Raw genomic sequence first — 26,344 nt, 5'->3', positions numbered from 1 at the left:
CAGACAGAGAGGCTGTTTGCCAATAGGGATCTGTCAGTTACGGTGGATATTTTGATGCACAGCACACCAATACATCAATCTAAAACAGACAGCATGTCCAGCTGTCTGTGCAGCAACTACACTGCACATTTATTCAACCAAATGGCCATGTCAGAAACTGGGTGAGATTTCAGTTCAGTCAGGGGTCATAGTACAATCAGTCACAGGCACAGTCCAGGGCCTTGGACAAGGTCAGTCATCTGCTCAGGCCAGTCATGATCAGGGAACCTGGAACCACATTCTGGTTTGTATTTGATGGCCAGTCACGTAGGGCTAGCACCAGCAGTCAGGAATTCATATACAGAGGAACCCCGATTATCCGGCATTCAATTATCCAATTATTGGATTATCCGGCAAGATTGCAAGGTCCTGATGCTTGGCTAAACAGTGTTATCCGGCATTCGATTATCCAGAATTTGATTAACTGAACAAAATATTCCCCACCCATGTCCTTTGGATAATATCGAGTGATAGTCATCACTTCCTGATGATTATATTCCCTGTGTAGTCATCAGGGAGCTGCAAAGACAGTGGTCAGGGTCTGGACAGTCATACCTAGGGTCATGTCCCTGTTTGGGATGCAATAGCAGCTCCTCTCCTTTGAGTTAATGGGAGATGTAGAGGGAGGTTAATGCCCCTCAACCTCCTCTCCACTGGTCAGGAAGTTAATGTCTCTATGGCATGAGCAATGGATCAGAAGTCTGAACATGGGTATACCTGGCAGAAACTGATTGTTTCACTGGAGCTGGCTCCCCATGATAGTCGTCACCTGATCCATTCAAGCAGCCAATCGCTCTCATGCCAGAGCCATGACATCAAACCAAACTTCGGCGGACATCTCTGCCCTTCGTTTCAGTCTGCTCAAGAACCCTCGCATCACTGGCTGGCCTTTCCCCACTTGCCTTTGCATCTCTGTCCGCTCATTAGTGGTCAGATACAGATTTCCTTCACTTGTACTGGACTCAGTAGGAACCTGTTCTCCTGCGATTCTCTGAGAGTTAGAGGCTTCAGAGTCGAGAGAGCGGTGCTGGAAAAGCACAGCCAGTCAGGCAGCATCTGAGGAGCAGGAAATTCGACATTTTGGGCATAAGCCCTTCATCAGGAATCAGCCTGTAGTTGTCACTTATGTCAGTGCTGTACTCCCTGGTATGTGATCATCAGCAAAGCCTAGATATATTGCCTTCTGAGATGAATGTCTGTGTGATGGTAGAAGGTAGGGTTAGAAAACCATGATAGTTTTTCATCCTCAGATACGTGGTTTGAGGGGCTGATAAAGCTAGGCTTGGGGTTAGTGACTTTCCTTTTGTCCTAACTTCAGAGTGGACGCTGATCCTGCATAATGTTAGAAACAGGTAAGGAGAAAGAATCAGCTCCCCTCTGTGTACATCCCTTTTTGGTCAGTTACAATAAATAGTTTTAATTTATTTTTAATATGCAGCTATCAGACTTCAGTTAAAATGTTGGCTAAAGTGAGGCAGTAGATTTTAAAATGTGCTGTAGTTGATTAATTGTATTCATAGTAGAAGCAGGATCTGTAGGTATCTTGAATCCTTGGTGAAATATTGTTTGCCAAAGTTGCATTTTCATTGGCTTTTGTTTTTCATGTCCAGTGAGAACATTATTCAGAGAGCAAACCATCCAGGTTCTGCTGTTTCAAATCTATGTTCTTTCCTCTGCCCTGTTGCTCAAAAACACGGTGGCACAATAGCTCAGTGGTTAGCACTGCTGTCTCACGGGACCCAGGTTTGATTCCATCCTTAGGCAATTGTCTGTGTGGAGTTTGAACTTTCTCCCAGTGTCTGTGTGGGTTTCCTTCGGGTGTTCCAGTTCCCTCCCACAGCCTAAAGACGTTCAGGTTAGGTGGATTTGCCATGCTAAATTGTCCAGGGATGTGCAGATTGGGTGGATTAACCATGGGAATTGCAGGGTTACAGGAAAGGGTGGGTCTGGGCGGGATGCTCTCCAAAGGGATTGGTGTGGACTCAATGGGCTGATTGGCCTGCTTCTACATTGTAGGGATTCCTTAAAAAAATGTTGAAGTATAATGCAGTATATATTCCAGAGTCTGGTTGTATTGTCTTTCTAAGCTGCCACACAAAACTACCATTTCCCAATACACAAATTATCATACACATATGAATTAGACAGGAGATATGAATTTTTTGACAGTGATTCAGTTGCCTGGTTTTGATGTCTTTGAATAAAAATGGTAATTTCAGTGCACAGAGTTCAGTTTATTCCACAAGGAACTCACAAAACTTGACTCAGTCGAGATCACATGACATTGCAGCCATTTTACTACCATGAAAGGACTGAGGTATAACAATCAGATGATGGAAGTTAAAATTTGATAATCCATATTTATTAGCATTATAACAATAGAAAACAAATCAATATTAGTATCAAAGCTGTTATCTTTATCTAAGGTTTCATTAAGGCATCAGTGCTTGGTGAGCAACAGGCAGTAGCAATTTGAAGGCTTTCCCATAAATGACTGTCATGTCCAGTGCCTCTTTCATCAGAGGGATGTTTTCCTTGCTCTCATGCCAGCTTATCAGCCTGCCCCTCAAAGAGGATCAGGTATCTGCTGTTTGGTACATTCATGCTTATTATGCAAGTTATTCTCCTACAAGAAAAAAGAAGCATTAAGGGACATTAGTAAGGGTGCACCACACTATGCATGGTACAGATAGATACCATCATGATGTGAATCTCCAAAGCTGTGATTGTATGCATTGCTAATCAGAAGAATGTTGTATGGTGGAAGTTTAGTTTTAAAGGTTTATGAATGAAAGGTTAGCCATTATCTTTAAAGGCTGCAGTTGATGAAACTCAATATGATGTGCGTGTCTGAGTCACTGACTCTTGCAAACCTTTGGTAAAAAGCTATGAGATTTGATATTGACTGAGTTGTGGTAAATAGTCAGTGAGCTGCTGTTGCATGAGCTGCTGAATGTTGGAGCTCATTTTTATGTTTGGTGGGTGAAAACTGGCAAGTATGTGATCAGCAGAATTATTTGGTGCAAGTGGAACAACATTGATAGCTGCAATGAATTGCCAAATATTGACTGAACATGGCAGTCAGTCCTGTGTGTGTTCGTCCTCCGTGCTTTTGACCTTACAATGCTGATTTGTGCTTGTAGGAGCATGAAGCAATGAGCAACATTGTATATCATGACCTGGCCAAGCACAGCAGATCATTGATCCTCCTGTAGCCCTGGGGCTAAGTTCTCTTGAGTCACACACAGCTGTTTACCTTTATAGGCACCTTTGTGCAGGCTGCCTTCCAGTCAAGATGGCCTCCTGTTATCATCTCTATGCAAAAGACCGACCTTTCTCTCCTGTTCAGCATTCAGGAGAACCTCTAGGGAGGTGTCACTAATCCATGGTACCGCTTTTTGTCTGATCTGTGCCAACTCCGGCGATGGCTGGATGGAATGAGCAGAGAATCAATTAAGCTGGGTTGTAGAGAATGAAGTGCAGTCTGACAGCTTTTTAAATAATGGACTGGAAACTGGACCCCAGAAGGTCTGAATGTGGGAGGTTGGGGTGGGGCTGGGTGGCAGAATTTCTCTGCCTGCCCATATAATTTAGCACAGCAGGTCAGGCAGCATCCAGGGAACAGGAGAATCGACATTTCGGGCATAAGCCCTTCTTCAGGAAACATCGATTCTCCTGTTCCCTGGATGCTGCCTGACCTGCTGCGCTTTTCCAGCAACACATTTTCAGCTCTGATCTCCAGCATCTGCAGACCTCACTTTCTCCTCATATAATTTAGCATTTTACCTGTACACATATGTTTTGTGGACTGAGAAGAACATAAGTACGGGAGAAAACTTAAGCCATTCCCCTCCCACTCAAATAGATGAACTTCACACTTTTAGTCCTGCCTCCACAGTTAGATTCTATCCATTGTCTCCAGTTTATTTGGTTCATTGAAGAACAATACAATTAATCCCTGTCCCCTCCTCTTTCCCTATAACTTCCTTTCAACTGCTTCCTTTTCACATATACATCTAATGCCCTTGTGGAAGTTATCACGGAATCAGTTTCCACCAGTGTGGCCCATATCAAAACAACTGAATGCATCAAACTTTTCTCCAAATGTATCTGCAGTTATGTTACTAATTATGTTTAATTTGTCCTTTAGTTACTGAGCTTTTGTCGTTGGAAACAATTTCTCCTTAGCTACCTTATCAACCTCATCATAATTTTGAACATTATTTAGATCTCATTCTTAATTGTCACTGCTTCAAGGTAATCCCAGCTTCCGCAGTCTTTCCACTAAATGTGTGTATGTCTGTTAAGATCGAATGCAAGTATGATTCAATAGGCTCTGCTCAATCTCACACTGCTTTCCTTCATCAGACAGGGTATTGAGTACAAGAGTTGGCAGGTCATGTTACAATTGTAGGTTCGGCCACACTTGGAATACATTACCAAAAGAATTTGGATGCTTTGGAGAGGGTCAGAGGAGGTTCACCAGGATGTTGCCTGGTATGGAGGGTGCTAGCTATGAGGACACGTTGAGTAGATTAGGAGTATTTTCTTTGGAAAGAAGGAGGTTGAGGGGGGACCTGATTGAGGCCTACAAAATCATGAAAGGTGTCGAGAGGGTGGATAGCAAGAAACTTTTTTCCAGAGTGGGGGAGTCAATTACTAGGGGTCATGAGTTCAAACTGAGAGAGGAAAAGTTTAGGGGAGATACACGTGGAAAGTTCTCCACGTAGAGGGTGGTGGGTGCCTGGAATGCGTTGCCAGCGCAGGTGGTCAGGGCGGGAATGATAGTGTTATTTAAGATGTATCTAGGCAGATACACGAATGGTCAGGAAGCAAATGGATACAGATACTTAGAAAATAGGCAGCAGATTTAGATAGACAATATGTATTCGAGGGCCAAGGGGCATGTTCCTGTGCTGTAATGGTCTTTGTTCTTTGTTCTTAAGCTACTGGCTAAAAGGACAGAGATTCATGTGATTTGAGTGAGAGTCCCAGAGCAGTGTGTGCAGCTTTGCTGTTGGCATTCTGCACAGATGCTTGGATGTTTCTGAATGCTGAATAGTAGCATTGGGTTCTAATATAAGACACATTTATCTTCAGTTTAGTGTGGTGCTGCCTAATAGGCTAGCCATGAACACATCTCACAGTCATTAGCAACAGCAGAGCAAATATGTTAAGGCTGGCAGTGGGAAAATACCAGAAAAACTTCCTTATCCCAGTGATAGACTAATAGATCTGTTTCTCATGCCACAGGAATGAAGGTGCCAGATTTAATAGTCTAAATATCAGAACTGAACTCACAGATTCCATCCTTGCAAAGTTCAATGCAAATAAATGGCAATATAATAGGAGTCTTAAATTGCAAAATATTGTGCAAGGGATGGAATTTCCTGGAAGTTGCACATTTTGTTACTGCAGTGCAATTGTATTCAGTTACTCTGCAGTCCTGGGCTTTGTAGAAAACTCCATATTGTTTGGCTGATTCATCTTGCAGCTATTTAACAGTTATCAGGCCTTTAGTTGGACTGAGGAACAATTTTTGCCCCCGCCACAAGGGTTGCCAGCCAATCGAAAGGCATTATCTCAGTGCCATTGAGAATGATGACTACTGCTAGGAATGTGACAGTCCCCAAGGAAGGGGTTCAGGAATGGAGCCAGATTGAGAGTTGGGTCTGATGTGTTACGATGGAGAGGCTAGCAGGCCCTGGTGAAGAAGCTGTTGATTGAGGGGTTGACACTTTGGGGAGTGGATAAACATTGGCTTGGTATCATATAGATGGCGAGGGGCTGTAAAACTGCTTAGCGTCACCCCACAGAGGTTAAAATAGGATTCATTGGTCTCTTATAGCTCTCCAAAGTCCAATGGGTGCATGCCACCCTAATACTTTGAGTTCTGAGGAAGAGTCACTGGACCCGAAATGTTACTTCTGATTTCTCTCCACAGGTGCTGCCAGACCTGCTGAGCTTTTCCAGCAATTCTGTTTTTGTTTTGGATTTACAGCATCTGCAATTTGTTCAGTTTTCACTTGACACTAACATTTCTTCAGATAGCGGGACAAGAAGACATGTAATAGGTATGGTGTTTCTAGTCAGATTTCTTATTTTACTGTTCCACTCCCCGACCAAAATCACGGCAGAATGAAACACAAAGTTCCGGTTATAGTTTCTGATTGCATTGAGTACGGGTAGACTTGCTTGAGAATTCTTGTTTCCCTTTAGCCTGTTAGACAGTTATTTGAAATGTTTATAACTAAGATAATTCGTAACTACCACCCAGCCAAAGTGGACTGTTCATCTTTCAATAGAATTAATGACACTGAAGTGCTGAGGTGAACATTGTATTGTCTGTCAGCTTCAAAGAAATTTCACAAAGGAATCTAAAATTGTGATAAAGTTTGCTACTTCAAGATTAAATGCGTGTGCTCTGATGAAGTACAACATTGTAAGTAGTGATTGATTTGTGCCCTGTGATAAATTATTATTATGCAGCTGATTTTTGCTTTCTTTACTTTCTATGGTTGTGTTAGGAACCCATTGTTATTGGAGCATGCTTTGCTTCTTTATCATAAATTCCATTCCTTTTTTTCCAAGCACTGCCTCACATAACAATCTCAGAGCCCAATTTTCTCCAGCTAAGCTTCAGTTGACAGATCCTCCATAATATTTTCTGACCTGGCCATTGCCGCAGCTAATTCATTATTAGTCACCTATACTTCCCTTGTTCCCAGCTATCCCTGCTGGCCTCCCATTCTCTAAACTTCAACTCAAGCAAAACTGCTACAGTCCATGTCTTAGCACAAACTATTGTGCCCCCTCAATACACTGATGCTTACTGATTCATGATTTAAGACACCACCTTAAAACTCTCGACCTAATATCCAAAGCTCATCATGGCCACCCATTTTCCCAATTCTGTAACATCCTTCAGTTTCGTATCCTTCTTAAAATTCTGACTTCTTTCAACCCTGTCACTTCCTCATCTGCCATTACTTTTGACCTACTATTGGGAACTGTGTGCTCAGCCAATTCATCCCCGAGCTCTGGATTTCCATCCTTGAACTTGATACTGTACCACACCAACTTCTGTCCTCATTTAAAAATGCCTGTAAAATATAGTTTTATTTGCACTAAGCTATTTGTCGCCTCTATGGAATCGAATCAGTGGTAATGAGCTTGGCAAGTAGAAATCATGGGAGAATATTTTCGTGGCAGTGTTCACAATTCAGTAATTTTCATATAATTATGGAAAAGAACAAAATAGTACAGGAGTTAAAATTCGAAACTGGGCAAAGTCAGGTTTATTTAGCTGAGGAGTAATTTAACAAAAGTGAAATGGTAAGATCTACTTAAGGGTAAATCATTGTCAGAATAATAGTAGGCATTCAAAAGGGAGATCCTAGGGGCTCAGAGTAAATAGCCCATGAAGAGATATGTTTGGCCATACCATCCTAAGGACCTCTGAATTTCAATGGGTTTATAGGGTAAAATAACATGGGACAGGAAAGCTTACATCCAGCAGGGTATTCAATACTGCAGAAAGCTGGGAAGAGTATAGAAAGTGGAGGAGTAAAATCAAAATATAATTACAAAAACGAAAAGAGGGTATACAAGAATGTTGTTGAGCAAGGTTGTGGTGAACCTAAATTTGTTTCATCAATACATTAAGAGGATAACCATGGAACCAGTGAGGTCCACAAAAGACCAAAAAAGGTAACCTATGTGCAGAGATGCAAGGTATTTGTGTGGTTCTTAAATAGTTTGTGTCTGTCTTACAAAAGAGCTCAGTACTAGCTTCCTTTTTTTGTACATATTAAAAATTTGGATGTAAAAATGGGAGTCATGTGCGAGGGTTTACAGATGGAACATAAATTGGCTGTATGATAGATATTGACATTGTAGTTAAGAAGGAGCATGAAGTATTGAAAGTGATGAGTATTGGGAAAGAAGAAGTATTATTAACATTAACATTCTTGAACATGGATAATCACTGGGACCAGATGAAATGTATTCCAGACTGTTAAAGGAATCCAAGGAAGAAATAGTGGAAGGTTGACAATTACTTTTCAATTCTCACTGGATACAGATGTGGGGCTGCTAAAGTTGTACTTTTGCTTAAGAAAGGAGCAAGGGATAGTCAAATAATTGCAGTCCATCAATATAACATTAGTCATGGGCTAATTATTCAAATCAATTCTAAGAGGTAGGATAAACTTGCATATGCAAAAATATGGATTAATCAATGACAGCATGGATTTGTTAAGGGAAGATCATTTTTTGACTAACTTGATTGAAATTTTTGAGAAAGGAATAAGGAAAATTGATGTGGGTAATACAGTTGATGTAGTCCAAGTAAATTTTTGCGAGGCCTTTTATAAGGCCCACACAGCAGACTGGTTGAAAATAATAAAACTCCATGGAAACTAGGGGAATATAGCAAACTAGCTACAAAATTGTCTCAGGATCAGGAAATAAAAATAATTGGTAATGGTCTTTGTGCAACTGGAATGTGGGAGTCATGTGCAAGGGTTTGCAGATAGAACATAAATTGGCTCTGTGATTAATATTGACATGAATAATTATAGACTATAGAAAATATCAATGATCTGGTTAAGTGGGCAGTTAAGTGTCTGATGGAATTCAACCTGGAGAACTATGAGATTTTGTATTTAGGGAAGTCATGGAGGTAAAAGGCAAAGGAATTCATAACAAATGAGAGATACTGAGGTATGAGGAACATTGGAGTGAATGTCCTGCGACCCTTGAGGTAGCAAAGTGGTTTGATAAGGTGATTCTACAAGTCTCCCTTGTAGAATTTTGTAGAAGGTACACATCACATGTGGTACCAAATTGCTTCTTTTTGAGTAAGTTTATCATGAGGGTATGTGTCAAACAGGTATTGTTTGTGGTGCGGTTGTCCATAGAGACAATAAAACAGTGCACTCACATTAAATCAAAGGCTGGAAGAAATTTCTGCACTTAGTTAAAAGCTGCTCATGTTCAACCACCCCATGCTTGCAAACCCCAAATAAGTCTATCCATCATTAGATGTGATTCTACTTTTGGAAATTATTTAGTCAATAATCCAGACTGTGTTACATCAGAAATCACTTTAAGATTGTCATCTGAGCCCATAGTGTGATGCATTTGTTTTGCCAACAGCTGCATGTGTAAATAGCCTGTTTTATGTAGGCCAAAGTAATTTGGATGTACATTGCATTCCTTTCAAAAGGAGGGATTGAGAAAACACTGCTGCATCTCGATGGAAACACTCTGACCAATCAGAACCACTTGCCTCATCTGAGAATTAAGCTTGATGGTTAGCTGTTCTTGCTGCATCTCCATGCCAACTATAACCCAACCAATTAACACCCTCTTTTCATGCTGTATAAAATGGTATCTCTCTTTCCAATCTGTTATTTGCATCATAGTTCTGATGAGTGTGACAAAAAGCTTCAACTACTAGTCTCCTTTTAGCAAATTTAAGTTCTGTAAGATAAAGCATTTATTTAGAAATAAATTGTGAATGTTGGGAGAAGGCTCAAATAACTGGTCCACTCAAACGGCACAATTTATGTACCTTACAGAGATCAGTCAAGTCTGAGGAATGACACTGTGGTGTTTTGTAATTGGCTATGGTCCAAAGGGAGACAGGAGGAGTCATCAGAGACTTGTCTTCAACCTTAACTAGCTGTTGAGGCACAAAACTGTTTGCACTGTCAGTATGAGAGAATGATGAGAGAACAAAGCAGCAGGTTAACAGGGAGGTGTTAAGCATGTCAGGTTTTATAAATCACTGTATTAAAACTGTTTACTTAACTCCAAGATCAGAGTGGTTCCAAAGAACAGATAAAAGCATTTCACACTTAAAAGAATAGCCTATGTGATTCATGTTGCTTTGGGGATAGGCTTTGAGAGGAGAAAACTCTGTTCAAATCATTGGAATAATGTTGTGGTTCTGTTCGCCGAGCTGGAAATTTTTGTTGCAAACGTTTCATCCCCTGTCTAGGTGACATCCTCAGTGCTTGGGAGCCTCATGTGAAGCGCTTCTGTGGTGTTTCCTCTGGCATTTATAGTGGCCTGTCCCTGCCGCTTCCGGTTGTCAGTTTCAGCTGTCCGCTGTAGTGGCCGGTATATTGGGTCCAGGTCGATGTGTTTGTTGATGGAGTTTGTGGATGAGGGCCATGCTTCTAGGAATTCCCTGGCTGTTCTTTGTTTGGCTTGCCCTATAATGGTAGTGTTGTCCCAGTCGAATTCATGTTGCTTGTCGTCTGCGTGTGTGGCTACTACGGATAGCTGGTCGTGGCGTTTCGTGGCTAGTTGATGTTCATGGATGCGGATCGTTAGCTGTTTTCCTGTTTGTCCTATATAGTGTTTTGTGCAGTCCTTGCATGGGATTTTGTACACTACATTAGTTTTGCTCATGCTGGGTATCGGGTCCTTCGTTTTGGTGAGTTGTTGTCTGAGGGTGGCTGTTGGTTTGTGTGCTGTTATAAGTCCTAATGGTCGCAGTAGTCTGGCTGTCAGTTCGGAAATGCTCCTGATGTATGGTAGTGTGGCTAGTCCTTTGGGTTGCGGCATGTCCTCGTTCCGTTGTCTTTCTCTTAGGCATCTGTTGATGAAATTGCGCGGGTATCCGTTTTTGGCGAATACCTTGTACAGGTGTTCCTCTTCCTCTTTTTGCAGTTCTGGTGTGCTGCAGTGTGTTGTGGCCCTTTTGAATAGTGTCTTGATGCAACTTCGTGTGTGTGTGTTGGGGTGGTTGCTTTCATAGTTCAGGACTTGGTCTGTGTGTGTGGCTTTCCTGTATACATTTGTGGTGAATTCTCCGTTCGGTGTTCTCTGTACCATCACGTCTAGGAATGGGAGTTGGTTGTCCTTTTCTTCTTCTCTCATGAATCGGATTCCTATTAGTGTGGCGTTGATGATCCGGTGTGTTTTCTCTATTTCATGCCAATACTCAGCATGAGCAAAACTAATGTAGTGTACAAAATCCCATGCAAGGACTGCACAAAACACTATATAGGACAAACAGGAAGACAGCTAACGATCCGCATCCATGAACATCAACTAGCCACGAAACGCCACGACCAGCTATCCTTAGTAGCCACACACGCAGACGACAAGCAACATGAATTCGACTGGGACAACACTACCATTATAGGGCAAGCCAAACAAAACAGCCATGGAATTCCTAGAAGCATGGCACTCATCCACAAACTCCATCAACAAACACATCGACCTGGACCCAATATACCGGCCACTACAGCGGACAGCTGAAACTGACAACCGGAAGCGGCAGGGACAGGCCACTATAAATGCTGGAGGAAACATCACAGAAGCACTTCATAGGAGGTTCCCAAGCACTGAGGATGTCACCTAGACAGGGGACGAAACGTTTGCAACAAAAATTTCCAGCTCGGCGAACAGAACCACAGCAACGAGCACCCGAGCTACAAATCTTCACCCAAACTTTGAACATTGGAATAATAGCTTGCAAGGATATTGCTGAACCTAATAAACAGGTCAGTTTGCAAGAATCAGAGTGTGAAGCAGTATTCTCTGTTGTTTAACACATAGAATGTAGGTGGATGTTCAAGCTGGAATGGAAGAGATCAAATTTAAAAGTATTTAAGTGAGGTTGGAAGATCCACCTATCTTTGTGTAAAAAATTAAATCTCCAGGGTAACTCTCACCATCAGAAACAATAGGAGGTTTCCAGCTGAAAAATGGACAAATGTGTTTGGACTTATGTCTGGGAATAAAGTATATCTGTGGTGTGGGATTTTTAGGTGTTATACAAGATAAATTCTGAGAGCTCTTCAAGTGCAGTGATTGTGTCTCTACCTCTGGGCTGATGATCTGGGTCCTAGTCTCACCTGCTTCAGAGTTGAGCAATAACATCTCTGAGTAGGCTGACTGAAATGTTGAGAAGGTAAAATTTGAAGTTTAGATAATAAATTGCCCATTGAATAGAGAATCATAGAATCAGAGAGATTTACAGCACGGAAACAGACCCTTCAGTCCAACTCATCCATGTCGGCCAGATATCCCAACCTAATCTAGTACCATTTGCCAGCACTTGGCCCATATCCCTCCAAACCCTTCCTATTCATATACCCATCCAGGCACCTCTCAAATGCTGCAACTGTACCAGTTTCCACCACTCCCCCGGGAGTTCCCCTCTCACCCTAAACCCACGCACTCCAGTATCCAGACTCCCTCACCTCAAGGAAAAGACCTCCTTCACCCAACTTATGCATACCCCCCATGACCCCATAAACCTCCACAAGATCAACCATTAGCCTCCAACGCTCCAGGGAAAACAGCTCTACTCCATAGTTCAAATCCCCCAACCCCGGCAATACCCTTCTAAATCTTGTCTGAACCCTTTCAAGTTTCACAACATCCTTCCAATAGGAAGGAGACCAGTATTGCCCGTAATATTCCAAAAGCGGCCTAACCAGTGCACTGTACAGTCGCAACATGACCTCCCAACACCTACACTCAGTGCTCTCACCAGTAAAGGAAAGCATATCAAACACCTTCTTCACTATCCTATCTACCAGCGACTCTACTTTCAAGGAACTATGAACCTGCACACCAAGGTCTCTTCATTCAGCAACATTCCCTAGGACCTTACCACTAAGTGTATAAGTCCTGCTAAGATTTGCTTTCAAATGTAAAGGAAACACCATTTTATAGTGTATGATTGTACAAACTGATTGCCAAGTGGTCTCTGTTTGATAGAAGCATTGCCTTGATAGCTAACTGTGAATCATCATCTACCTGTTGTATTCCTCATAACAACCACTCTATCAGAACTCAATCACCAACCAATCAATAATATCTACTCGTACAGTATCAAATATTGTTCTCCTTTGCATTGGTGTGAACATCCTTGACGTAAATGTGTTTTTGTCAGGAGTACTCTCAAGTTCTGCACTACCAAGTGACTATTTGCTTCTTTTGCTAATCAGCTTAAATTGGTTTCTTTGAGTTCCTGATTCTTTCACCCATCATTCTCCTGAGCTGTTCTGTCCCATCTTATTGAGGTTTTGAACAACTCTATCAGGTCTCTCAACTGTTTTTCTCTAACAATTCAAGTTTATCCACTTAGCTTCCTCATGCCAAAGATCATTCTCTCGAATCTTTGCCGCACCCCTTCCAATGCCCTCACATCCTTCCCAAAGACCCCGCCAGATTTGAGGCATAGAGTCAAAGAGCATGGAAATAGTCCCTTTGATCCAACCAGTCCAGGCTGACCATAATCCCAAACTAAACTAATCCCAACTGCCTGCTGTTGGCACATAACCCTCCAAACCTTTCCTGTTTATGTACTTATCCAAATGTCTTTTAAACATTGTAACTGCACTCACAGAAACCACTCCCTCTGGAAGTTCATTCCACAACTAATCACTCTCTGTGTAAAAACATTGGCCCCATGTCTTTTTTAAAATCTTTCTCCTCTCACCTTAAAAATATGCCCCCCGATCTTGAAATATCCCACTCCAGGGAAAAAATAGCTGCCATTCTCCTCATCTATGTCCCTCATGATTTAATTAATCTCTATAACCCCTCAACTGACTACGCTTCAGGGAATAAAGTCCCAGCCTATCCATCCTCTCCCCATAGCGGGAGTGGGGTGACACGGTGACTTTGTAGGGTGGCATGGTGCCTCACAGCTCGGTTCCAGCCTCAGGCAACTGTCTGTGTGGAGTTTGCACATTCTCCCTGTATCTGCGTGGGTTTCCTCTGGGTGCTTCAGTTTCCTCCCACAATCCAAAAATGCGCAGGTTAAGTGAATTGACATGCTAAATTGCCCATAGTGTGAGGTGCATTAGTCAGGGGTAAATATGGGGAATGGGTCTGGGTGAGTCACTCTTCGGAGGGTCGGTGTGGACTTGTTGGACCAAAGGACCTGTTTCCATATTGTAGGGAATCTAATCTAATAACTCAAACCCTCCAGAAGGTGAGGCAATGCCCTAGCTGGAATATTAATCTAGAGACCCAGACAATGTTCTGGGGACCCAGGTTTGAATCCTGCCATGGCACATGGTGGAATTTGAATTCAATAAAAATTTGGAATGAAGAGTCTCATGATGACCATGAATCCATTGTTGATCATTGGAAAAGCCCACCTAAGGCAATCTGTCACCCTCATAAGTCGGGGCCTACATCCAGACCCACAACAATGTGGTTGACTCTTAATGGCCCTCTGGGCAATTAGGGATGGGCAATAAATGCTGATCTAGCCAGAGGTGCCCTCATCCTGTGAATAAATTATTTAAAAATTTCCCAGCAACATCCTGGTAAGTCTCCTATTTTGAACCCTCTCCAGCTTAATAATATCCTGGGCGACCCAGAATAGACACAGTCCTCCAGAAGAGGCCTCACTAAATCCTGTATGACCTCAACAAAATGTCCCAACTCCTATACTCAAAGGTCTGAGCAATGAAGGCAAGCATGTTAAACCCTTTCTTAACTATCCTGTCTACCTGTGACATAAATTCCAAAGAATTATGTACCTGAACCCTGAGGTCTCTTTCTGTTCTACATCACTACATTTGGAATACTGCATACAGTTCTGGTCGCCACATTACCAAAAGGACACAGATGCTTTGGAGAGGGTGCAGAGGAGGTTCACCAGGATGCTGTCCTGTATGGAGGGAGCCAGCCAAGGAGAGAGGTTGAATAGATCAGAATTATTTTCATTAAAAAGACGGAGACTGAGGGGGGGACACAACTGAGGCCTACCAAATCATGGGAGGCTTAGACAGGGCGGACAGCAAGAAGCCTTCCCCAGATTGGGGGACCCAATTACCAGGGGTCACCAGTTTAAGGTGAGAGGGGAAAAGTTCAAGGGAGATGTGCGTGGAAAGTTCTCTATGCAGAGGGTGGTGGGCACCTGTAATGCGCCGCCAGCAGAGGTGGGAGAGGCGGGCATGACAGCATCATCCAAGTTGCAACTAGACAGGTACATGAATGGGCAGGGAGCAGAGGGTACAGATCCTTAGAAAATAGGCAACAGGTTTAGGTAGAGGATCTGGATTGGAGGGTCAAATGGCCTGTTCCTGTGCTGTAATGTTCTTTGTACCCAAAGCCCTACTTTTATTGTGTAAGTCCTGCCCTAGTTTGTTTTAGCGAAATGCAACATCTCTCATTTATCCAAATTAAACTCCATCTGCTATTTGGACACAACGATACTGAACCAAAGATTCACCATAACTGTCTTTGCTTTTGTGCTCTATGCCTCCAGTAATCAAGTCAATGACCCCAGCAAATTTTACAAATTTTAAAGATGTGCTGTCATGATCGAGTCATACTGAGCTCTTGCCTTAAGTATTTAGACAATCCTGCTTTTTGCTTGTTTATTATAATAAGTCTTAAAGCTTGAAATTGTACAATCCTGTCAGTCAATCACATGAAATTCAAGATTTTTTTCAAAATAATTAGTCTTGAAAGGCATTGTAACAATGATTCTTTGCCCCTTATCCGAAGTTTACTTTGACCTGCCATGCTTTTATTACACATTGATGTCTTATCCTACCCTTGATTGTTAACATGTTTATCTTTCCTGTATATTTGTATTATCTCTCTGATAATACTTCAGATTTCAATTTCTGTGCACCAGTTCTAAGACTGTGTCAACATATTTCCAACCTTTATCTAATTAGCGTATCTGTGTATTCTTTCATTTTCTCATTTTTCCAATCTGCCATGAATGGGTAATTGAAGTAGAAATTCATATGAGCTGATTTTAGGACCCATGTCTCATTTATCCAAATCAGTAGGCCTAAGACTAGCATGAAATTGGGGCTCATTAATGTCACTTGCAAACACTCTGAATGCCTGCAATAGATATTAGACTCATCACTTCCATATATAAGTTCATAACACCTGTTCTAGGCAGCTGCTAAGGAAGCGGATGCATGGGAACACCACCTCCTACAAGTTCCCCTTGAAACCATACATCACCCTGACTTGGAACTGTAATACTGTTCCTTTACAGTTACTGAGTCAAAATCCTGGAATTGTCTCCCTCACTGAAATGTAGGTACCTTTAAACCCCAAAGATTGCAGCAATTCAAAAAGGCAGCTCACCACCACCATCTCCAGGCAACTTCAGAATGGACAATAACTGTTGGTATAGCCAGTGATGCTGACATTCCACAAGCAAATAACAAAAAAAGCCTGAAAAATGATCCAGCTCAGTGTAGTGAAACTGGGCTTCTTTCTGCAAGTAATCTATCTGTAAGTCTTACTAAGCTTAAACTGGGGTTTAAATTCTGTGTTTAATTTACTTTCAGACCCTAACAACTACTACCGCAGACGAAATGAAGTCACCACAACAGATGACCTAGACTTCAGACACCACAGTTATAAAGAAATGAGGCAGGTAAGATCAAGACACTTCTTCAGAAACCGAAAACACAAATCAATTCCTCAGAACTTTATTTTGATATTTTCAAAAAACTTTATTTTTTAAGGATGTGAGTTGAATAATGTTGACATGGGAAGTTATTTTATCTGCTGAAAAACATCCAGTTAGTGTTTGTATTGCTGCCTAATATTAATCTAATAATTACGAAAATCATAATTTTTGCAAATGTTCTTTGTGGAATATTCTGGATCAATGACTGAAATATTTTTTTTTAATTGTGCAATTCATGCATTTGGCGCTGAATTGGAAACTTTGCCCAAATTTACTCACCGTACATTCATTGGATTGTCATAATGCCCTACTCTTGACAGGGAGCCCCACCCTTCAGCAGCACTTGCCATTCATTCAAATGCACTGTGCAAATATTCTGGTTGGACACCCATAACATAGGCACATGCACTATCCAATGTTTTGCTCTTCTCCCGCGAGGAGGTTGACCCACCTCATGCTCCCCCGAGGAGGTTGAGCAATTCATCAACTTCACCAACACATTCCACCCTGAGCTTAAATTTACCTGGACCATCTCTGACACCTCCCTCCCCTTCCTGGACCTCTCCATCTCCATTAATGACGACCGACTTGACACTGACATTTTTTACAAACCCACCGACTCCCACAGCTACCTGGATTCCACCTCTTCCCACCCTACCTCTTGCAAAAATGCCATCCCGTATTCCCAATTCCTCCGCCTCTGCCGTATCTGCGCCCAGGAGGACCAGTTCCACCACAGAACACACCAGATGGTCTCCTTCTTTAGAGACTGCAATTTCCCTTTCCGCGTGGTTAAAGATGCCCTCCAACGCATCTCGTCGACATCCCGCACCTCCCCCCTCAGACCCCACCCTTCCAACCGTAACAAGGACAGAACGTCCCTGGTGCTCACCTTCCACCTTACCAACCTTCGCATAAACCAAATCATCTGCTGACATTTCCGCCACCCCCAAAAAGACCCCACCACCAGGGATATATTTCCCTCCCCACCCCTTTTCGCTTTCCGCAAAGACCGTTCCCTCCATGACTACCTGGTCAGGTCCACGCCCCCCTACAACCCACCCTCCCATCCTGGCACCTTCCCCTGCCACCGCAGGAACTGCAAAACCTGTGCCCACACCTCCTCCCTCACCTCCATCCAAGGCCCTAAAGGAGCCTTCCATCCACATCCATCCAAGTTTTACCTGCACATCCACTAACATCATTTATTGCATCCGTTGCTCCTGATGCGGTCTCCTCTACATTGGGGAGACTGGGCGCCTCCTAGCAGAGTGCTTTAGGGAACATCTCCGGGACACCCGCACCATCAACCACACCGCCCTGTGGCCCAACATTTCAACTCCCCCTCCCACTCTGCCGAGGACATGGAGGTCCTGGGCCTCCTTCACCACCGCTCCCTCACCACCAGATGCCTGGAGGAAGAACGCCTCATCTTCCGCCTCGGAACACTTCAACCCCAAGGCATCAATGTGGACTTCAACAGTATCCTCATTTCCCCTTCCCCCACCTCACCCTAGTTCCAAACTTCCAGCTCAGCACTGACCCCATGACTTGTCCTACCTGCCTATTTTCTTTTCCACCTATCCACTCCACCCTCCTCCCTGACCTATCACCTTCATCCCCTCCCCCACTCACCCATTGTACTCTATGCTACTTTCTCCCCACCCCCACTCTCCTCTAGCTTATCTCTCCATGCTTCAGGCTCTCTGCCTTTATTCCTGATGAAGGCTTTTGCCTGAAACGTCGATTTTGCTGCTCCTCGGATGCTGTCTGAACAGCTGTGTTCTTCCAGCACCACTGATCCAGAATCTGGTTTCCAGCATCTGCAGTCATTATTTTTACCATAAAGAAGTAGCCTGCCTACATATCTTGATATTTTTAATCAATGTGTTTAGATATAGTATGGCACACCACTGGGAACAGGTGGGACTTAAACCCCAGATGTAGGGTTACTATCATTGTGTCAAAAATGCCCTTTTGTCATTTTTCTGGCCTGACATTGTAGACGTCAATTCCTAGTATTCCAAGTACTGACCTAGTTATGTTCAGCTAATTAAGCACGGGCTGTCTAGAAGGTGATCTCTTTAATGGTACTGTGAAGATACAAATCTACCCATGGATAAATAATAGAAATTAACAGTACCCAAATATTAATTTTCAAAGTTAATTATACTAATTCTTATAAAGTTTTCTATATTTTTGATTCTATCAGTACTGTTCGCCTCAATGATAAGTGCTAACCTAAATTCTACACATTTTCCAAAGCAGCACATTTCAGTAATATGAGAGGCTGATCTTGTTCAGGTTTCCTGCCTGGATAACCCCAGTCAAGACCAAAGAAATGTGTCTTCCGTTATAAATAAGGTTATGAATGTAAGCAAAGAATTCAGTAGCTACTGCTTTAATTAATCTCCTACAATTTAGTTATCTCCCTCCCTTCCGCCTCCCACTTTTAGGGTTTTCTTCACCATTATTTAACAATCAAGCAATGATAAATGGCTTGATTCAGGAACTGGAAATGTCCCATAGGAGGCAAATTAAGAGTGGGTCAGGATGTATTTCTTTTGTCGGTTAAAGCACAAGAAGGCACTTGAACAGGTGACGGCAATAATTTGCAACTGAGCCATAGAGATCAGAGTAGGGGCAATTTCCAACCCATGTTTAATTAGCTGAACAAAACTAGGTCAGTACTTGGATCACTACGAATTGACATCTGCAACATCAGGCTGGAAAAAAATATACAAGGGCATTTTTAACACAATGATAGTAACTCTACATCTGGGTTTAAGTCCCACCTATTCCCAGAGGTGTGTCATACTATATCTAAACATATTTGATTTAAAATATCAGGATGTGTTGGTAGGCCACTTCTTTATGACCATTATCTAGAGCAAAGTGCATGCGTCTGGCTTTAGGATGAGTTAATGGTCTAGACCACCTTCTGCCCCAAGTGTAACAGAACCTTTGGTAGCTGCAATGGTCTGTATAGTCACTTATGGATTCACCTTAAGGGTGGAAAAGAGTCATCCTTGTCTGTGAGAGACTGCCAATGATTGACAGACTGACTGTATCACCGAAGTACTCAGAATGTATAGCACCTGCTGGAATCATACCAGCTCAAAAGACAAAGAAAAGAAAATTTGGGAAGAATAAAGTAATTGAAAGAAACCAGAGCTTTGTTCTGTCAAGCCAACTCTCTCTACAGACTTTGACATCCATTTGACCTCCTGCAAGACAGTCTCGAATTATTGCTCCCTGATTTCCCACGTGTTCAATGCTCCAGGAAGTCATTTCATTGCTTCACCTTTCAACCACGCTCCACTGCTCTCCAGAATCATCCCCACCCTCCCTGCATTTTAGCCATCCCTCAGCAGTTCAGAAACCTTGTGCAATTCATCATTCAGTAAACTCGGTATATGTCGATTCCTCTTCGCAACAGGGTTTTTGCTGAGCTCCATTGTTTAATCTTAGCTATTGTTGCTAAAATTCTGTTATAGTCTGCAGGAAAACATGTTTTTCTAAGTATTAGTTCTTACCTTCCGAGCAATGGATTAGAACAGAGCCAGAAATTATGAAGAGAACGAATTTTATACCTCTCCATGAGTTTTGGAGAGCAATGCTAAAACCAGTCTAACTTAGTTTGTGGTCTGTTCATATTTCTTTCTGTTGTACATCAGATCCTAGTCAGAAATTGAGCAGGCAAAGCTGGTAGGAGTTTGCAAAAGCCACAAAGAAGTGTCCACTGACATTGGAGTAAAGTCAAACCGTTGGTATTTCTGTAAACAGTCAATGGAGAGGCAACCATGTGTTTGCCATCAACCACTGTTTCACAATATAAAATGCCTTTACTCCCTATGGCTCATTGCATTATTACATCAACACTTTGAATCATTGGGTGCTGTCCTGTTATTAAAAACAATTTTATGTTTTTCCATGGGGCTTAATGTATTAGGACAGAAATTTACTGGAAATATAGTTATACAACAGAATTTCTGTTAATTTACCATGTATAAATTACATTAAATACTGCATAAGCCAAATATAGATAATCTGTGTATGTCTCAAGTAAAATCAATAGACATTCTTTATGATGTAATAGTCTAGTTATTTTAAACTTGCCTGGTCCATAAAACATAATTACCATTCACTGGAGTATTGTACAACCACATAATGAGTGCTATTTGTAAATTTTGCTTGTTCTAATGCACATTTATTAATCCCCAATGAAAGGTAAAAGTAAGGAACATTGTTTACATATTAAAATTGCATATTAGTTCAAAGTAACAGATTAATGAAGCCAATCTGAAAGTATTACGTACTGTGGAACTGATGACTGTTAGTATCTTTTTGGGGTTAAGTATAATTCCAATCCTGCTAAGCTACTTTTGCTAGTTTTTATACTGATTGCAGCACTGTCAATACAGAATTCTTTTAAGAAGATTTACATTTAAAATAAGCTATAACTTATTTCAAACTCAGTAAGTAAGGTGAGGGAAATAATACTAAATAAGGGACTGTCTCTTTAATACTGTGCCTTTACAGTCCAATTTAACAACTAATTTACTTCAAATACTGAATTAATATGAATCAATTCATTATTACATTTAGTGTATATTAATGTAAAAACCAATTCATCCAAATCTTTAAAAACCTAATGACATAGACTGCATTCTGAATGGTTTCTTTATCACCTGACGATTATTATATGTCATTGCTCGTTATATTTCAACTAATGATAAATGGTGATTAAAGTACACATTACTCAATTTGTGACAGCATCCATTACCATTTTGTGTTTAATTAGCTTGTTTCTTAAGACTTAATGTGTCTTGGATCGTTTTTACTCATAGCAGCAATTTGGTGCTCTTTGGATCCATTTTAATGCAAGCTTATTGTTTTGGCTAACCTTTCAAATGCTTAACATCATGTTATATCATATCAGATAAGCTTTACGATCATCCCAGTGCCAATTCCTCCTGTAGTTCAATGCAACACAATCCAAACTGAAAAGATTCATGGTAACTCAATGATGCATTGTATTTTGAAGTGCAGATCTATTTACAAAGTTGGCAATAAAAACATTGTTTAATGTGTCATCTTAAGGAACATATTGGAATAAAATTGTTGAAATTAAACATTTTGGCTGATTGTACACTGGTGACTACAGACAAAATATAAAGCCTATTATCATTTCATGGTTCTCATCTATAGTTAATAGTTTAGAAGTTGGATTGTGCTTGGAAAATTGGCACCCAATGAGTGTAACAAAACAATGCCAGATAATATTGCCACAGATATCATGCAATAAATGTGTTGTCTGCTAATGTTAATCCAGGAATACAGCCAATGCCACCCACATTATACACTTGCTGCATACCTTTCTGGTGGGGGTTTGGGATGAGTGTGATAATCAGGCATCTACAATACTACTGAAAGGCAGCGAGCACCTCTTGAAGAGGAGGCAGCATGGACCCAGAAACAATCTACTGAACAAATGCTTAAAGTAAGAAGTAAGAGGGCTTCAAGGACCACAGATGGACTGGAACTTTCATAAATGTGGCACCCAAAGGGGAGAAAGTATTCCAGATACTTCCTGTATCATGGGTAGAGATTATATGTCCTGGGTCACTTGGGCACACACAGAGGAAAACATTCAAACTCATCCCCCATGACCAATTATACATATTGAAACTGTTGATGTTTTTAGCTAAGCCCAAGACTTAACAGAAGGTTGTCTTGATGTGTTCATACCTCTGCATTCAAACTGGCATAAAAATAAAGAACGTAACACCATTTTTAAAAAGATCCTGCGCTTATATATTTCCTTCACCTTTATTACTCAGATTATAGTAGGTTACAGGTCATTTCAAATATAAATGTTCTTGCATGAACTGTTTATTTATGGTGTTGCAATCTTGACCAAATTAACAAAAATAACTTTGCAGGTTTGGAATGATACCTTGTTTATATTATAAAGCATGTATTTGCACAATAACTGGACATCTCAAAGTGCTTTACAGATAATCAAGTACATTTGAAATGCTGTCATTGTTACAATGCAGAGAACATACAATTTGATAAACAGGAACTTAATCATGGTCAGAATTTTGATGTCGATTTCAGAGTAGCTGTTGGCCAGCCTACTGATAATAACCCCTCCACTCCTTCACAATAGTACCATGGGATCTCTTATATTCATCAAAGCAGGGGGTTGGGCTTTGATTTTGCATCTCATCTGAAAGACAGCACCCCATGCAGAGGAGTATTAACCTTAATTTTGATTCTCAGGCCCTGGAGTAGGACTTGAACCTGGAGCCAAGCAAATCAGAGGCATGAGTGCTACTCAGTGGGCAATGGCTAATACTCCATATGATATAAAGAAAGGTTGAGATAGGCTAATTGAACAGAGAGTAGGATTGAATAGGGAGCTTTGGTGCTTTGTATGGTTCAGAACCATATGATTAAAGCATTAAGCATCAGGAACCTTTAACTTTTACTTTGTTAAATTTAGCACTTTGTAACATTTAGTAATTAAGGCTGTTGGTTTGTGTTGACTTGAGGTATTAAATAACTCCAGTACGTTTCAACAGAATTATAACATTGCTGAGATTTTTATAACACTTTGAGTAAAATCACAGCACAGGATACTGTGAAACCATAGCTTTTCATGTTTCTCTCAGATATGATCTCCCTTTTCCATGAAATCTTTTGGAGAACATCAATAGCTTTTAGGGAGCAGTTTTATTTGTTAGCTAGTTACTGTGGATTCTTGCACAATTCAGACACATCTGTTTGAATACAATTAGTGCTATTCCACCCAATCTACCAGTAACAATGTGTACATCAATATTAGAAACAGAGGTGGAAGTCTGACTTTAGTTTAAGAGCTAGCAATGACTAAAGCCAAAGCTTAACACTGACAGAGTTAATGTAAACCCTTTCGTTGCATGATTTTTCAGCATTATTAAAATGCTTTGGAATCACTTTCTACAATTCTATCTATATTATGTGGACTGATTTAGTTATATCGACTGTATGCTCTGCCTCACAGTCAGTATGTCTGTATATATTTTAGAGGCATACTCATCATATCATCATCGTATCATAATGTTATGGAATAGACCAAACCTCCTCAAAATGTTCAGAACGTAGTCTAGACCCTACCATTTTATTATTTTAAAAGTATATGTAAGGTGTTGGGGTCCAGATGTAATTTGACTATCAAACCAACAGATTTACAGAAAAACACACTTTATCTGTCCACTATAGTTAAAAACGAAAAAAAGAAGGAATTGGAATAATTTAGTTCTACAGGAAAACTTGGCACCTCTGCCCTTAAAACCTCTCCTCAAAACAAAAGGACAAAATACACCTCTTAAAGCCACAGTATCATTACAATTTCATTTGATCAGGTGATAAAGATCTCATACTCTGTCTTACACTAGGTATCACCTGAAACATGATAAGCTACAGGAAATGTGTTGTTCTTTGTAATCTGAAAGCTAACTGTTAGCCCAGACACTGATGTGCCTGTGATTGTAAAGTTTGGACAAAATAGCTAGCTATAAGAAATATTTGTTGAATTCTTTAGTACTGCAATATCCATATTGAATTTATTATGTTATGGTGATAATATAAGCTTTACTGTATCAGAAAATACTCAGTAACCATTCAACTTCTAGGGCATGAGAAATGTTTAAAGAAGGTGAACTTGAGTAACTGGGACAGAACTTGGACGTAGACTTTGCAATGCAATCTTTCTGCTTGATTTTCTCTCTATCAGATATTGCAGCTTGTAGAGTTGACAGATCTATACTGTTGTCTGAATTCTATCCATCTGAGCCCTAAAGTTATCACCACAGAAAATATGCAGCTGATTGTGTGTTAAACATATACCTCACTTGCTTTCACTTCAAATATGTAACATGTATAAAATGATTAGACTCATTATCTGTTGTAACTATTCAGGTTTGAGCATACTCGCAGTACTTTGGCTTGTGTCCATCGCAAAGACCCGCTTCTACAATCAAGCCTCTTATCCCTAGGAAGCAAAATATGACATTGTTTAACCTGCAGCTCATTATTCCTTAGAGCTCTTTCATCTGATTAGGTACACAATGGAAATAATACAAGTTTTTACAAGGTTTTATTCTAGCTGCTGATATGATATAGGTTATTGAAAATGGTAGGGAAACTATTCCAATTTGGAAAGTCTTACTTTGAAATTAGCAAAACGCTCTAAATGAATTATTTCCTAGCAAACCACATCTGCTAAGTGACCCTGCAAAAATCACCTCATTCTGCAGTTTTATGTTCACTTATTTGAAATGTGACATCTTCTTGTGACTTACAATTCCAACCAATATTCCAAATAAATATTGAGCTCCGTGTTCAAGTTAAGTACATTGTAGTTATTTCCTCTAATGTATACTGTGTGGATAACAGTAATTTAAATTAGTATGCTCCTGTCAATTGTCCTTGTATTTTGTTTTAGACTGGCACCATGCTAGGCTGAAGTTTACTTCATAACCACCATGCTAGTTAAATGCTATACATGAGTAAGCATGATATCTGAGCTGAAAATGTGTTGCTGGAAAAGCGCAGCAGGTCAGGCAGCATCCAAGGAACAGGAGAATCAAGGTTTCGGGCATAAGCCCTTCTTCAGGACTTATGCCCAAACTCCTGCAGCATGATATCTGGCTGCAGGAGTTCACTAGAAAGCTGCTGAACTGCAGGTGGTCTGCTTTTTGTGATGTTTTCCAATTAATTAAGAAGTCAAATGTTATTACCCTTGCATTGGCTGGCCTATGGTATGGAAGATATAACCCTCTGTTAAACTTATCAGTTGAAAACTACAGGATTTTTAAGTCCACCAACCATACTTAGAAATTTACATAATAACTAAATTAGTATACCAGCAGCAAATTCTAGGCTTCAATGTCATCTGTACGAGTGTGTAATGTAAACAAGAAAATTTTACAGATAGTTCTTTTTTTATGTTGCCTGCCCTGCATAAATTTTTTTTTGAGTATTTTATTTTTAGGGCTTGTTTCTTCAAATAACATTGGCATTTCCACTTTAACATCATGATTTCTGAGAGATGTGAGCAGGGAAAGGTTTGGGTTTTGCAAGCCGCGATGCAGTTTGGGTACAAAGATGTCCTGGTTACAAGACCCAACTTGTTGTTGGGGACAGAAATCTAGCTTTGTTAACTTATACCTCTTAAAGGTGACCCCTCACTATCTACCCACCCCCATCCTCATCATACATCCCTGCAACTCTTTACGTCCCCTCATATCCCCAATGTATCCGCCACACCAACTTTCTACGATGTATAGACATCAGGTTGTCATTGAAATGGGCTTGAAAAAATTCCAATAATTTAATGAAGTTGTCATTCAAATGCATCACATACTGGAAAATAGAGATTATTCAGAAACACCATTCAGAAACAATAAATGTGCTCAAATGATCAATCTGTTCATTTACAACATCAACAGCAGAAGATGATTTAACAACCTAATATAGATGCCAAATGAACTTCAGACAAAAACTGTGCAGAGATATGTGGATAATTTAAATTTGTTACTCAACCAAGCATTCATAATGGGCTCAGCTATCAAAATCATGACCAAGAAATGTAAAATCTGTTATTATATTGTTCTCGTTTGATTATGTGTGGGAGTGGGTTGATAACGATTGCAGGAGGCTTAGTCTATTGGTAAACATCACCTTTTATTCAACATATCTATTTATAGAACAAATGTTCACCTGAGGCTTGTAGAGAGAACGATCTTCCTCTAGTCATGAATTCATATGATCTTACATCACTTCTCATGATGATGTTGACTATCTTATTAGCATTCACATTAA

The 26,344-nt window shown here is 40.7% G+C and overlaps 1 protein-coding gene across 1 annotated transcript in view; it reads left to right on the top strand.

Moving 5' to 3' along the window:
* Nucleotides 1–26,344, top strand: part of cpxm2 (carboxypeptidase X (M14 family), member 2) — a 199,249-nt gene that overhangs the window by 110,082 nt on the left and 62,823 nt on the right. The window contains exon 7 of the mRNA XM_043712660.2: nt 16,347–16,435. Coding sequence (XP_043568595.2) covers nt 16,347–16,435 — 89 coding nt within the window. The remainder of the gene's footprint in view (nt 1–16,346; nt 16,436–26,344) is intronic.

The sequence above is a fragment of the Chiloscyllium plagiosum genome, unplaced genomic scaffold (assembly GCF_037043375.1).
Source record: "Chiloscyllium plagiosum isolate Xiang-an unplaced genomic scaffold, Cpla_swu_hap1 HiC_scaffold_22, whole genome shotgun sequence".
Classification (NCBI taxonomy): Eukaryota; Metazoa; Chordata; class Chondrichthyes; order Orectolobiformes; family Hemiscylliidae; genus Chiloscyllium; species Chiloscyllium plagiosum.
Note: the sequence above shows the minus strand (reverse complement) of the source record. Positions and strands in the feature narration are given on the sequence as shown.